The 15,960-nt window shown below is 42.8% G+C and overlaps 1 protein-coding gene across 3 annotated transcripts in view; it reads left to right on the top strand.

Moving 5' to 3' along the window:
- Positions 1–15,960, top strand: part of LHPP (phospholysine phosphohistidine inorganic pyrophosphate phosphatase) — a 173,589-nt gene that overhangs the window by 51,908 nt on the left and 105,721 nt on the right. For 2 of the 3 annotated variants that reach the window (XM_005305872.4, XM_005305874.4), the window contains one exon: positions 1,314–1,405. In XM_005305872.4, coding sequence (XP_005305929.2) covers positions 1,314–1,405 — 92 coding nt within the window. Of the gene's footprint in view, positions 1–1,313; positions 1,406–2,480; positions 2,929–15,960 lie in introns of those variants that run through there. The other variant, XM_042855358.2, reaches the window with a different exon arrangement.

Here is a 15,960-nt window from a genome sequence, read left to right as displayed (position 1 = left end):
CTGGTAGCTAAAACATGTTGTTTGACATGTTTTTGAACAAGACATATTTTCCCAGTCTACCCTATAATGCTTGGTAGCCCTATAATGTAAACTGCCTTTGTTTATCTTGGGTGCAATCCAGAATTCACTGAGAGATTTGGGTAATGAAAGAATGCTGAGTCATAATTTGGGGCTGAACTTTTCTGTGATTGCTCAGATATTATTTTTTTCTTTTTGGGGTGAGGGGGAAGTTTGAGATAAAGCAGTCAGCCATTTTTAAATCCAAGGGAGGGGAAGGCAGGGTGACAGCAAAGACTTGAAATGTGTCACTTACGACTCTAGTGCCCAGTTTAGTTTGAAACAAACGGATTTTGATTTAACAAAGATATCACCATGTGAAAACTGTGTGTATTGAGCATGCACAGTACATATTTTCATTAAGCTTATAGGTGAGCACTTAGACACACATCTTCTAAACAGAGCACAGAGACTTTTCTCAGTTAAATTTTGCTTTGTAACCAACATACTCTAGTTTGCTTATACACCTCTACCCCAATATAACGCTGTCCTCGGGAGCCAAAAAATCTTACTGCGTTATAGGTGAAACCGCATTATATCGAACTTGCTTTGATCCACTGGAGTGCGCAGCCCCCCCCCCCCCCCCCCCGAGCACTGCTTTACCGCATTATATCCAAATTCGTGTTATATCGGGTCGCGTTATATCGGGGTAGAGGTGTATTTCATTTACATAGACAGTAACTGATTATGATGCGATCATTGCTACACACGTAGGGAAAATGCTATATATTTTTGAATAACATGACATTGGATTGCATTAGGATGCATGTCTTTCTAAATTTCCATATTTCCCATAATGTGATTTGATAATAAATGTTCCCAAGTTATTTTTCATAGATTTGCAAACAGTTTGATCAGCCTTTATAGTATAACTTCTAAGGAAATGTTTAAAACTTAATATTATCTTAACTGCCATTTCCATAACACAAAAACATGTTTGGTAGGAATGTAGGATTAACTTTATGAATTTCTACATTGTTTTTGTACTGTGCCTAATCATTTTTGACTCTTCTGATTTGATTTCAAATTGTGTGGATGGATACTGTTCAACTGTATAGCCAGCAAAGGTGCCGTGTGAATTATATTCAATGTAGGATGACTTTTAATCAATATGATGACAATATTATCTTGTTTAATTTGTATGATGGCAGTATTAAACATCAAATCAAGCAGTTTATTATGTCAAGAGAGATGAAGTATGGCAGAAATAAAATTCACTTGACACCAGTTTTGTCTGTATTTCATTGCTGTGACAGGCCATCATGATTGGAGATGATATTGTGAATGATGTAGGAGGTGCCCAGCAGTGCGGTATGAGAGCTCTACAAGTACGGACAGGGAAGTACAGGTCAGTGCACATTATACACCTTACACTCCACATGACTAATCACGGAAAGAGGGAATATAACGGCAGAGTATGATTTGCTGTATTTACGTTTGTCCTCAGGTACAGATTTCCAGTTTTCTTATGACACCTTGATTTAAGAGGGAAGGAGGAATTACGGCATTGCACCCAATGCTGTTTCAGAATAGTGCCGCAAAATGAGCATGCCAGACCTGATTTTCAGGGAGGCCTCTACCAGCTCTCCTCTGATGGTTGTACAATTTTGCCATCAGCCTGTGCAACCACTTTTTCAGCACAAACCTCTGCCTACACTATTGTTAGATTCTGGCAGGGTTTAGAATTTCCACAAGCAAAAAACCCTTTGGACAAAATTGTGTGTGCACAAGTGGAAGCTGGGACCTGGAGATCAGACCCACAGTAATTGATTATTTAAAAAAAAAAATTCCTTTCTAGCACACAGATTACTGATAAAACTTGTTTGTGTGTGAACAAATGAGTCATCTGCGATACACACAATAGCCCTCATTTCTTTGATAAAGTCTGCCTTATGTTTTATTGCTGTAAGTGAAAATGTTTGATGGGCTGTGGGAATTACTCTATACTTGTTTTTGACATTCTCAAATTGCACCATTGTTACTAAAGACAAGGACCCCCCTATCTGCTTGGCTGAATTCCACCACAACGAGTAATCAGAGTGCAAAATTTAAGAGGCCAATCCTACTAGCTGCTGAGTTCCTTGTGCAAGATGCTGAGAGCCCTCAACTTTCACTGAGGCCAAGATCACAAAATCCGACGTAATATTAGCTCTTTTGTATTTTTTTGGCAAGTTTCTGGATATTTCAAGTCTACCCCATCTAAGGTGCTATCTGTTGGATGCATGCCCTCTGCAATCACAGGGCACCTCCATATGTGTATCCATATCTCTAGGCATTTATACCACACGCATTACTGAGACATTTGGGATATGGTGGATATTCTCTCATTGAGCACCCTATTTGCCCACTGGTCGATGAGGGCGGGCTTTTACAAATGGATCAAACTCAATTTTATGGACCCTGACTGTATCTTCTTCTTCAAGGTCCACCTGTGTATCTGGGCTAGGCTACCTTTCCCTCTCTGGATGATCCAAGGAGTCTGTTACATATCCAAAAGTACACTCGACTTGGAAATGCTGATGCAGTAAAATGGGTGATTGTTAGTGGAGGGATCTTGAGAATGTTCTTTCTTCCAGAGATAAGTAAGCAGGATGGACAAATGAGCTAGGACCCCTATGAAGTTAGTTTTCAAGGGAGCATGTCCCTCAGTCTCCACTTGGTTTGGATTAGCAAAGACACAGACACAGACCTTTGAAGCTAAAATAGTACGTGTTCTTCCAATTCTTATGACAGTTTGTGAGAAATGAGTAATTTTAAGGTATCTGTAGCTAGAAGAAGGTACAGTGTATTTTTATACTCACATTTTTAAACGTTAGTAAATAAAATCTCAAAATCAATTATCTAGCCATTTCAATAAATCTCTGTATTAAACATTTTTTTTGTTTTTTATTATTAGGGTTATTGATCCCATTAATTTCCATAGGGGAGTTTTTCAAAGGGACTTGTTCTTAACAGCTCGTCTCTCATTGATATTGATGGAGATCAGCATGCCCCTCTTTGAAAATCTACATCTTAATGTCACACAATCCGTTTAGGGGTTTGTTTCCTGAAAAGAGAAATATATTAGGATTGAAAAGTGTTGAGAACTTCAAGGGTGCTCAGCACCCCACAGGGGACCCTGGAATACAGCTTTTTGGACAGCTGAAAATAAGGGCTGGTCTATACTGGGGGGGGGGGGGGTGGGGTGGGATCGATCCAAGATACGCAACTTCAGCTACGCGAATAGCGTAGCTGAAGTTGAAGTATCTTGGATCGAATTACCTGGGTCCAGACGGCGCGGGATCGACGGCCGCGGCTCCCCCATCAACTGCGCTACCGCCGCTCGCTCTGGTGGAGTTCCGGAGTCGACGGTGAGCGTGTTCGGGGATCGATATATTGAGTCTTAACGAGACGCGATATATCGATCCCGGATAAATCGATTGCTACCCGCCGATACGGCGGGTAGTGAAGACGTACCCTAAGAGTGGGATGTTGTTTTTTCTGTCAGAAAGATACTTGCTTCTATGAACTATGATCCACACAAATTCTAGCTGCAGGAGAATGATCAATTGTTCCGAAGAGAAGAGAATTTTTCCCTCTGTCCTTATTTAAATTTCACATCAAAATGTGTGTTTGCTGCTATCCAAAATCATATACCACTATATGGGTATAAAAATAGTGGCATCCCGTTGTGAACTGAATCCCTGGTGCTATTCCAATTGCTGTATGTAGCAACCACCAATAAAATCAAACAATATGTCTTGTATACAAATAGAGACTAGACACTGATTTATTAAGAACTACTATTTTAATATATATGGAAAATAAATAAGAACACAATAGGAATTATCACAAAAACCAAATATTGAATGAAAATTAATAGGCAAGAAATTTGAAAAATAAAAGAAGAGTAAAATTATTCTGTGGTTGATTTAAAGACCAATTCCTAATACAGATTAAAAACTGATGCTGTGACATTATGCCTGGATTCCATAATTGCACACAGATATATCTTTTGCACACAGACCTGTGTGCTACACTCAAGTACCTCTGGGTGGCACCATTAGTACATATACTTCAGTACTTGATGTGACTAACAGTCTTTCCATGAAAGCTAAGACTAATTTTGCAAAATCAGCATACACCATGAATGCTCCACTAGGATGTTATAGTGCAGTTGCTGGGTGTCAGCACAGTCGGCTTTCTGGAAATTTCACCCATGAAAAGTCTGCAACTCACCAAACTTGAGTTCATTGTGGGTCAGTGTCAGATAACCCCCTTTATGCCTGTGGTCCAGAAGCAGCTTTCTCCCATTTGAGCCAGGAGGTTGCTGGCTGCCCACAACAAAATGGAGGCAGAGTCAGGCCCAAAAGCTTGTTGTTCCGTGGAATAAAGAGCAAAGGAGAGGAATTATGGATGGGAACTGTTCCAGTCGTATTTCCCAACATACCAATGCATAAATTGGGATTAGACTTTCTCACAAGTTACCATATATATATATATATATATATGGCAGTTTACTCTAGCATTCTGTAAGCTGAGTAGTTCCACTGTACCGCACCCCAAGTCCCATTATAGCTATGGCACTGTGTGCTTACCCCTGAAACACAGACAATCTGATCTCAGTTACACTGATTTCAGGGCATCTCCACTGATTTCAGTAGGGTCATTCTGATTTACACTGGAGTACTGAAGATCAGATTCTGCCCTAAATAATCCAGTTCTGCCTTCAGTAATGTGTGCAGCTCTGTTGAATCCAGGAGTTATGTCATCATGTGTAAATGTAGGCAGGACTGATCCAGTGTTACCACTTATCACCTTATTGAACTTTATAACTTTTTTTTTTTTTTTTTTTACTTTAGAAGCAACAAATGATCCCAGGGCTTAGTTTATTGAAGAAGCTAAGCTATTTACTCACTGCTATGATAAACCTGATATCAGAGCATCCTTTTTATCAAATCACCTACATAAAAGTTTAAATATTGAAAAAATTGAAAACTCCACATCATCATCTTCATGTTCCTATTACGCCTCTGGCATTTAGGGCAGTGATGAAGCTCCTCCACTCCTGTCTGTTTCTGGCAAGTCTTTCAATGGTTCCCAGCTGTGCCCCAGGTTTTTCAGCTCCGCTTCTACAGCTCTTTGACATGTTGTTTTCGGGCAGCCTCATTTTTGCTTGCCTTCACGTGTCCATCTTATTGCTACTCTGGTGATGGAATCAGTTTCCATCTGAAACACATGACCGATCCATCTCCAATGCCTCCTGGCAATGATGGTGCTCAGATTCTCTTGGCTGCACTGTGTCAATAGATCTTGGTTTGAGATTGTTCTGGGCCAAAAGATACGGAGGATTTTTCTGAGGCAGGTTGTATGGAATGAAGACCGTTTGGACATGTCATACTTTCTCCTCAGCATTCTGCACTATAAAGTAGTGTTGATAAATCTTGAGTTTGGTTTTGGTGTTGTATTTTGATGATTTCCAGACTGTATTTAAGCTCCTGAAGGTATTTCTGGCTTTATTGATTTTGTTCTGGATGTCCTGGCTTGTTCCACCATCCTGGCTAATGGTGCTGCCCAAGTATGTGAACATTTCTACATTGGTGAAAACATAATCCTCTATCCGTGATGGTGAGGCAATATTAAACATCATGATATCTGTCTTATTGCGATTGATTTTCAGTCCAATTTGCTGGCGGAATGAGTTGAGTTGTTTTTTCTTGTATATGGTGTTGGGTATGTGATAGGAGAGCGACGTCATCTGCAAAGGGTCAAGGTCTTCAAGGGATGAGAAGAGTGTCCATTTAATGCCTGTTGGCATGTCTTCTGTTGTACGTCACTGTGACATTGCACTCCATATGTTTTATGGAACTATGCTTATGAATATGCTTTACGCTAAATACCCCTTGTGTGATGTCATTAGAAAGCTTGTAATCTACTAAGTGTGTTCATCCTATTTATTTGCATGTATTATTTCTATATCTGGAGTTAGGTGAATAAGATATAAACTTGTATCACTGATGTAAACATATTAAGTGGAAGCCATTAAGGGTGCTCCAGAAACAATCAGTTGTAAATGGCTTTAGTTACTTGAAAGCCTTCCGGTGTATGTGTGGGCCAGCCCATGGGGAATGGAAAGTAGGGATCTTACAGTGACATGTGACCATGTCACCTGATAATGAAATCCATCTTAAATCTGGTACCTTTCCATTTAGAAGGAGGGATGGAGACCCAGAGAGACAAAAGATTCCCGCCTTGTGCCAAAGCTATAAAAGGGGGTGGAGCAGGACAAAAGGGGCTGCCAGTTATGAGAAAACCCCTGCTTACCACCTGAGATGTCTGCTGGATCTAACAAAGACTGTACCAGGGGAAAGGTTTGGGCCCAGACTAGGAAGGAGTCTAGTCTGTAAAAGAAGCTTATTTGAGGGTGAGATATTACCTGTAATCAGTTTCTTCATATATTAGGCTTAGACTTGTGTGTTTTGTTTTATTTTACTTTGTGACTTACTTTGTTCTGGCTGTTATTACTTGAAACCACTTAAATCCTACTTTTTATACTTAAACAAAAGTGATTTTATTATTAATAAACCCAGAGTAAGTGATTAATATCTGGGGGCGCAAACAGCTGTGCTTATCTCTCTATCAGTGATATAGCAGGCGAACAATTTACAAATTTACCCTGTATAAGCATTATACAGAGTAAAATGGATTTATTTGGGGGTTTGGGTCCCATTGGGAGCTGGGTGTCTGGGTGCTGGAGACAGGTAACCTGCTGAGCTGTTTTTAGTTAAAGTCTGTGGCTTTGGGGGCGTGGCCCAGACCCTGGGCCTGTGTTGCAGCAGGCTAACATGTCTGGCTCAACAAGGCAGGATTCTGCAGTCCCACGCTGGCAGGGAAAACGGGCTCAGAGGTAATTTCAGTACATCAGGTGGCAGTCCCAAGGGGATCTCTGTAACCGAATCCGTCACAACCGCATTACCCAGTCTATGGCAATGTTGAAGAGGATTGCAGACATGACACACCGCTGACGTACTCTTATTTTGACTTCAAAACTGAGCTCACTGTAATCAACACTGCATGTATAGTTGAAATAGAAGCTTTTGATGACATTGATTATACGGAAAGGAATTCCATATGCCCGCAGAATGCGCCATAGGCTGGTCCTGTGAATGCTATCAAAAGCCTTCTCAAAGTCTATGAAATTTATGTAGCGTTGCCATTGCCATTCTAAGCACTGTTCTATTACGTTTTGTAGAGTGAAGATCTGCTCTGTGCATCCACGCCCTTTCCGAAAACCAGCTTGTTCTTTTCTGAGAATGCTATCAACTGCCTCTGATATACACTGGACTATGATCTTACACAATACTTTGGTTGGCACAGATAAGTGTGATACCACACCCGTTATTACAACCCCACATTGGGGCCAGGAAACTGAGTTTCAAACTGAAATTTCATGTTAGTTGGTCTTTCAAAGGATGAGGTTTGTGCTTTGGTGCTTAATTACTATGGTGGTGGGTGTCCTATCAGAACGTAGATAGAGAAATTGGCTTTGTGAAAGGCATAGAAAAGCAGTAGGTGACTTGAGATCCATGGGGATCTTGGGATAATTGTGGAGGCTGAAGGCATCTGTATGGAGGCCTGGTGCTTCCAAGTGTTTGCATGGGGCTTCTCCCTACTGCATAGCATCACTGCCATTCCAGGAGCTGTGCTCCCATGAGGGCCTCAACAGAAGCTGTTCCCAGGGTGAGGTTTAGAGTGAGGAGGGTTACCATGAAAGAATGATGACAGGATCAGCATCCTCTTATACAAGGGATGGATGTCATGGTAAGTGGCTCTCTCTTGGTTCTGCCCCTGCTAGATCTTCAAAGCTTAAAGCCCTCAGTGTACCTGTGGTGGGGCTTCCTGGGATCAGTGAGACCCACTCTTTCCTCCACTCCTGCATGTTCCCTCTCCAGTCAATCTGATCAGCCTCCTCAGTATTAGAAATGACTCTCAAGCTCCAAATGCTGAACTCTGACCCAGAAATCAAATGAGACACGGAGCAGGACACTCTGTAAAATGTAACAAATTCCATCTGCAGTATTTAGCTGTAATTTCTGTTTTCTCAGGTCTGAGGAGAGTGATGATGGGAAAGGACCAGGGTGCTGACTGGGAGGAATTCTTTTGAGTTAATGCCAGTCACCATGTTTTCTAAGGCGTAGGAGAAAGTTTTGATTGGTTGAGTGGTTCAGTTTTATACATGTGCCAAGCGATGCTATGATGGGCCCATTGTTTTCAGCTGTGAATCCCAAATGTAAAGTGATGGTCCAGTGTTTGCCCTGACCTGCCAGTGTCATCCCTTCGCAAAAGATTTCATCCATCTGCCCACTTGTGGAGGACAGAGCCGGCTCTGGCTTTTTTGCCGCCCCAGGCAAAAAAGCCTCCCCCTGCCCCCTGGCGGGGAGCGCGGCAGGGGAGGGCGCTGAGCCCGGCCGCGGCCCCGCTCTCCCCGGCCGGCCGGAGCGCCGGGAGGAGGGTGGCGAGCCCGGCCGCGGCCCCGCTCTACCCGACCGGCCGGAGTGCCGGAGGGAGGGCGGCAAGCCCGGCCGGGGCCCCGCTCTCCCCGGTCGGCCGGAGCACCGGGGGGAGGGTGGCGAGCCGGCCGGGGCCCCGCTCTCCCCGGCCAGCCGGAGCGCTGGAAGGAGGGCGGCGAGCCCACCGCAGCACTGGGGGGAGGGCGGCAAGCCCGGCCAGGGACCCGCTCTCCCCTGCCAGCCGGAGCAACGCGAGAGGGTGGCAAACCCGGCGAGGGACCCGCTCTTCCCGGCCGGCCAGAGCGCGGGGAGGAGGGCGGAGAGCCCGGCCGCGGCCCCGCTCTCCTCATTCTCCCAGGGTGAGCTCCGCCCCCCTCCAGGTGCCGCCCCAAGCACATGCTTGGAGGGCTGGTGCCTGGAGCTGGCCCTGGTGGAGGAATAGAGCTCTCTCTCTGCTATGATCTGGAGCATTTCAGGCAGACAACAGATGAGGCAGGCCCCCGCTGCATCTTGCTGCTTTACAGAGTGTATCCACTCACATTGTATTCTGGGATTTCCTATGAACCTTCAGTGATTTCTGCCCAACTGAAAATGGGCAAGAGGCTCAAGGGCCAGATGGGTTATTTGGAGACAGATGAAAATGTTTGGAATGCCATTAGGAAGTCTCATATTTGTGTGATTCCTGGTTAATAATATAGGTGGGGAGCAAAGTTTTCTGTGAGGTACACTTAGGGCTGAATGTAGTGAAGACTTTGCCTGCCATCCATAGCGTGGAGGTTGGGACATGACCACAGAATTCCATTTTGGGTGTGGGGGGGGACAACATGGTGGTGTCTGGATTTTCACAGCATGGAAGTCAGATGGTGTATTTATTGAATCTGACCCTCCTTATGCAGTTTATATGAGCTCCCATGTGAAATTTCCATAGCAGAGTCTTTATAGTGAATGTGTGTGCAGTGTAATGAGGAACTCATACCCTGTGGAGGAAAATGGATATTTGCTAATTCCACTTACAGCTAGTTGGCATCGACATCAAACCAGTATTTCCAAGATAACCATTGATTCTGCAGTGCTGCTTATTATCCTGATTCGTTTTTGTAGTGAGCGAGTCAGAGCAGAGCCAGAAATGTACCCAGAGGCATTTCAAACTCTCTCTCTCTCTCTCTCTCTCTCTCTCTCTGAATAAAGTCAGAAGCAGCTTTCAGATGTATCAACATGTCAAATGTGCAGGTGATTCTTGGCCGTGTGGAGGAATTACTGAGTTGCTTTTTGTTTACAGTGATTGCTTTTAAATAGTGGACTCTGGCTGAAATAGACCAAATTACAGGGATTGCTCCGGTTGTGCAGAATATTCATTGTCCTTAAGCTTTTATTATGTATGAAATGTTGTAAACGTTTAACTGTTTGGCAGAGGTTTGGGTGAGAATTGCAGTGTAGGAATTTTGCACTGCCGTGGAATGAAATGTTCACACAAGCTACATTGAAATGGCATCAGTGGGGAAGGAGACTGATGTAGTCCACGAAGACCCAGCTCATTGTATCATTCAGCTAGGAGTCCTTAAGGTTCCCTTTGGCATTCATCCTTATACCCACCAGCAGACTGCTGACAGGTGACTGCAGTATCATTTCCCAAATACAGTATAGGACTACTCTGTGCAATACACTGGAAACAAAGTAAGCGTGGTGTGCAGCGTTACTCTTGCTCTGCAGCTGATTTAGCCTTTGTGAGCTAGAGGGCAGCACTGGCCAGGGAGGTTCAGTCTTGCAGTGACTGGTGGTATCGCCCTTAATGGAGGTCCTGGAGCATTTACATTATTGAGCACCATTTTCAGGGGTTCAGGATCGGGCAGCACAGCTTCATTCCAGGTTGAAACTGGCCACTCAGTTCTCAAGGGCTTAGCCCCCAGAGCAAATTGAGCTGTTGTAATATTAAACAAAAAATTAGTCAAGCTGGGTTTATTAGATTACTGTCTCCCTCAATATTTTTCCTCTTCTCAGTTTCCAAACACTTAGCAGTTCTAGAGGCTTTTTAGCGGTCCCTAGCACCAGAGGATATTTAAAAAGTGATAACAGGCCCACTGTTGCTATAACCTCACAGTCTTGTTCACTGAGTCACTGACCACAGCCAACCAACCATTCGCGTGCTCTCATTTTATGGGTTGTGATGCAGGGTGGTGGAACCCACTTACAGGAAACAAGTCTATAGAGAAACTCCACTTACAGTGGAGCAGAGAGAAAACTCTGAGTCATTACACACTAGATAATACTTAGTCCTGCCATGAGTGCAGGGGACTGGACTAGATGACCTCTCGAGCTCCTTTCCAGTCCTACGATTCTCTGATTTCCAGGCTTGTTGATAAACTTTCAGTCCTCATATAAGGTCTCATATCCTCATTGAAATTAATGGAAAGACTCCATGGCCATGTCTGTGTAAGGGAAAAAGATGTATTTTAACACATTAGCTAAAACATGTTAACTAAATGTGTTTAAAAAAAATAGTGTAGACAAGGTAAATGTAATTTTAACACATGCTGGTTGAAGTAAATCCTTGAACAGTTGACATGTTAAAACTACATCTTGCCTCGTCTACACTAGAATTTTAACTTGTTAGTTAACATGTGTTAACACACCTTTTTTTTCTACTGAAGATGAGGCCCCATTTGGATCAGTTCCATAGTGAACTTTCACTCAGTTTACAGTGAGATTACACTGGTCTAACCTGCTTGGACTGCAGCCACGATCACCTATGGGATAGATATTTATTGGTGAGTTCCAAGAATATTATCCCCTCCCTCTTCCTCCTCAGCTTTGAATGAGCAGAGGAGGAGAAGACGAAAAGTTGCTACTTTGATATGGGGGTGAGGTGTTGGGGTTGGAGGGAGCAGTAAGGAGAGCTCTTCAACTCCTGACTTTGCTGCAGTTGCTTTCATTTGAGAATGAAAATGGACTTTTCCAGATCCCCTTCCTCCCACTAACTTCCAGAGCTGAATGAAACGGTAAAGTGAGGGCCTACCTTTACCACTCCTGGTGTGGGAGAGAGAATTTTCTTCCCCCATCCACTCTTTCCAATTATAATTAGAGTTAAATTTATGATGCAGTGTTTGGTTTCAGGGCAAAACCCCCACTAACTAGCTAACAAACACACAACTTGTGTTAGGTTTGCACCAGAAGTGAGACATGAGATTACACTGCTCTACAGCCAAAATGCTTCTGAAATAAATGTAGTCAAACTTTACTAATTCTGGGTCACTGAGAACAAAATGCTTAAAATTGTTGATTGGCTCTAGTTTTCAAGATATGCTATTGGGTCAGTATATACGACCCTTGACTTGGGAATGGCAGAGGATAGGTGAGTTATAAAGGGAAGGGATCTCAATTTAAACCAGAAATGACTAAAATACATCTTTGACTGGATCTATGAATAAATCTATGACTGGGTTTGGACAGTACTTGCTTTTTAGGCAAAACAATGAATGATGCAATCTGAAGCTGGTATTGCGTCATACATATGAATTGCATCATGTTATTCCTAGAAGTCCTGGATGATGCAATCATAACGAAGCTTACATCACTCTGCTGAACAAATTGCCCTATATCAGCTCTAGAAATCATACAGTGTCGTGCTCTTATTTGTCAGTGTTTGATTTTGCAAAGGGACACATTTCTGTTTAGCCAAAGTGAGCAGAGATGCCTCGTACTTGTGTGAACAGTGCAGATAACTTCTGCTATGTTTGTGGTGAAGTGACTTTTGCATCACAAAAGCACAGTATAACCACTATGGTTAAGAAAGCCTATCACCTTTATTTTGGCTGCAAAATTGGAGCTCAGGACAAGAGGTGGGCCCCACACATATGCTGCAACACTTGTGCAACAAATCTTTGCCAGTGGTTGAACAGGAAAAGGAAATCTATGCCTTTTGCAGTGCCAATGATTTGGAGAGAGCCAACAGATCATACCAGCAATTGTTACTTCTGCATGGTGTCTCCAGTTGGGAAAGGTGTGTCAAAGAAGAAAAAGTGGACTGTGCATTATCCAAACATTCCATCAGCTATACGCCCAGTACCCCACGGAGAAGGACTGCCGGTTCCTGATGCACCAGAATCATTCTCACTTGAGTCAGACGAGGAAGAGGATGAAACTTCTGGTCCTGAACCATCAATGGCACAGGACCCACTTTTTCTCCCATCCTCCTCCTCTGAACCACACCTCATAACACAAGGTGAACTGAATGACCTTGTCAGTGATTTGGAACTACCCAAGAGTAAGGCAGAGCTGTTGGGCTCCAGACTACAGCAGTGGAATCTCCTAGCAGGTGATGTTAGGGTTTCCATGTTCCGTGACCGTCAAAAGGATCTTGTCCCATTCTTCTTCATGGAAGGTGATCTTGTAGCCTGCAACAACATCGATGGTGTGATGGCAGCCCTCAACATCGTTCACGATCCAGATGAGTGGAGACTGTTCATTGATTCATCGAAGATGAGTCTTAAAGCTGTTTTACTGCATAATGGCAATGTTTTGCCATCAATTCCAGTTGGTCATGCAGTCCATATGAAGGAAACCTATGACAACATGAAACAACTTTTGAGGTGCATAAACTATGATCAACATCAGTGGCAGCTTTGTGGCTCTTTGAAGCTCTTTGCTGTCTTGCTTGGTCTGCAGACTGGATACACAAAGTATTGCTGTTTTCTCTGCGAATGGGATAGTCGTGCAAGAGATTCCCATTACATCAAGAAAGATTGGCCACTCCGACAGTCATTGGAGCCTGGGAGGAAAAGTGTTCAGCATCCACCACTTGTTGAATCAAGGAAGATTTTGTTACCACCCTTACACATCAAGCTGGGTCTGATGAAGAACTTTGTCAAGGCCATTGACAAAACACAAGCAGCTTTCAAGTACCTCCGTGGAAAATTTCCAAGGTTAAGTGAAGATAAGATAAAGGAAGGTGTCTTTGTTGGTCCTCAGATTTGTGAATTTCTTCAAGATGATGCATTTGACCATGCACTGCGTGGCAAGGAAAAGATGGCATGGAAAGCCTTCCAGTTAGTGGCAATACATTTTCTCGGAAACAACAAGGCAGACAACTACAGGTTGTTGGTGGAAAACCTCCTCAAGGCATACAAAAGCCTTCGTTGCAACATGTCACTAAAGATACATTTTTTGCACTCTCATCTAGATTTTTTTTCCACCGAACTGCGGAGCAGTGAGCGACGAGCACGGCGAGCGATTTCACCAGGACATTGCAACAATGGAGAAACGCTATGAGGGCAAATGGAGCCCATCAATGCTTGCAGACTATTGCTGGACAGTGACAAGAGATGCTCCATTTAATGAATACAAGAGAGAAGCCAAGAAGCACCGAGTAGACACTGAATAGGACTAAACTATGTACATAATAGTTTTTTGCCTTTTGTTTCATAATGAATTTTATTTATATAACCCTTTTGCTGATTTTTAAAGTGTTACATAAACAGGACAGGTGAAATATTATTGTGTAAAGCAACCATAAACACATGAAAAGACCTAGGTTTACAATTTATGATTAAAACTCTATCTACACAATATACATAGACATAAAATGTAAAAACTTAAATATCTTAGAAACAGTAGCCAATCAGTTGTTTTAATTGTCATATTTGAATTCAGCACATCAAAATACATAATAGCACATTTTATCTCTGAAGCAGACGACTTCTCAAAAATTGTAGACCAGTGTTGTTATTAATTCATTTGTCCTGCGGTAGTTCTTTGAGACTCTCATGAGGGACTGAGGCCCAATTGTGTTCAGTGATGTACATATGTGTTCTAAAAAGACAATTCTATGCCAAAGAGATTATAATCTAAGCATACGATGAGACAAGAGACAGAGAGAGATTAACAAATGGGACATGGAGTGGGAGACAAGATAGCAATGAAATGATGGTATTTGGTATAATAAACAGCAGTCCCATCACACCCACTCCCTAGCCATTGATCAACTAACTTCTCCTTAGCAGCCCCAATTTAATAAACAGTCAGAGTTTAAGGATTTACACCAGGGAACAATGTTCATCTCATGAATGGCAAAGAAGCAAGTGTCTGTGTCAGTTTCAGCTCTACCACTCCCTTTCTTTCCCTTCCACATAGGAGCTGTTTAACAGCGATTAGAGCAATTTTAAAGGTTGTTGTTCCTTCTGCCCAGTGGCTGCTTAACAGTGGGAACAGAGGAGAAAAAAATGACTCCAAAGGTCAGTCAGAAAGAACCAATAGGCCAAGGCATATGGGAGGACAGGGGCTGACACACAATGGTTGCATGGAACTAGATTGCTTAAAAACCACCTATTCTGAAAACATCCCAGCCACAATGACCATTTTGTTTCTGTTCTGTTTTGTTCCTGTACTGTATCCCACCCAAATGTGCCTCTTTAGCATAAACTCTTTCAGGCACCGGCTAGCTGTTGGATTGGTGCTGTGCTTATATTTTATAGTGCTGTTCTTGCTACTACATAAATAACAATAGAGCCCTCAGGCAACTTTAGATTCCCAAATGTGTGGCCAAACTAGTTTATATTTCTCCCCTCCCTACAAATGCATAATTCATGAGATGACAGGAATTCTAGTGGTAGCTGAAATGGAAATGCATAATAAGCGGCATTCTGTTCAGTGCTCTCCAAAGTTTCTCATGGAGTGTGTTCATCCCACTGCACAATACACTGTGTAGAAAGAGAGACCCATTGCATCCCCAAAGAATAACCTACTCCAGGCAGCACATTGAACAGCCTCTCCGCCTCATTATGGATGAGTGAAGGTCTAACTGCTACCATAACACAAATCTTTCCCTCCTGTGCGAGATTTAGTAATTCAGCCTTATAAGACAATACAGGAAATAGCCCTTTTTTGGGTAGGGGTGGGGGAGGTAGCCTTTCCTCAGTGCTAATGTAGTGTCGCAGTAGAAAAATTCCACGGTAAAGTAGTCATGGGGGTTAATCAAACATTACATGGTTTCTCAACTCTTGTCATTTGCAGTGTGCCAAAAATATGAGCTAGCTCAACATTTGACAGCATGATGAATGTCATTACCAATAGCTAAATATTTTGTTTCTGTAAAAATGCTAATGAGTGTGTTGAAATGTGCTTCAGAAGTAGCAGCACAGAGACAGCTGCACAATTGTGGTTTCACTAGAGATTTCCTTTAAGACTCAGGTTCCTGCTCTCTGTGTTTTTCTTTCTACGTTAAATGTCATATCTGGCTTGTTTGGTTTGTATGATGATTGAGCAATGGCTTTCAGTAAATGGCATAGGGAAGGAGAGGTCTGATTTAGACTTGGATAGTCTGATAAAACCAAAACATTTATTTGGTAAAAAATGGGCTAACTTCATCACTAGTTTAACTCCATTGAAACAAGCAACTCAGTACCTAAAACTTTCATCTTTC

This window comes from Chrysemys picta, chromosome 7 (assembly GCF_011386835.1).
Source record: "Chrysemys picta bellii isolate R12L10 chromosome 7, ASM1138683v2, whole genome shotgun sequence".
In the NCBI taxonomy this organism is placed as follows: domain Eukaryota; kingdom Metazoa; phylum Chordata; order Testudines; family Emydidae; genus Chrysemys; species Chrysemys picta.
The sequence above is the reverse complement of the archived record's forward strand: the minus strand, read 5'-3'. Positions and strand labels throughout refer to the sequence as shown.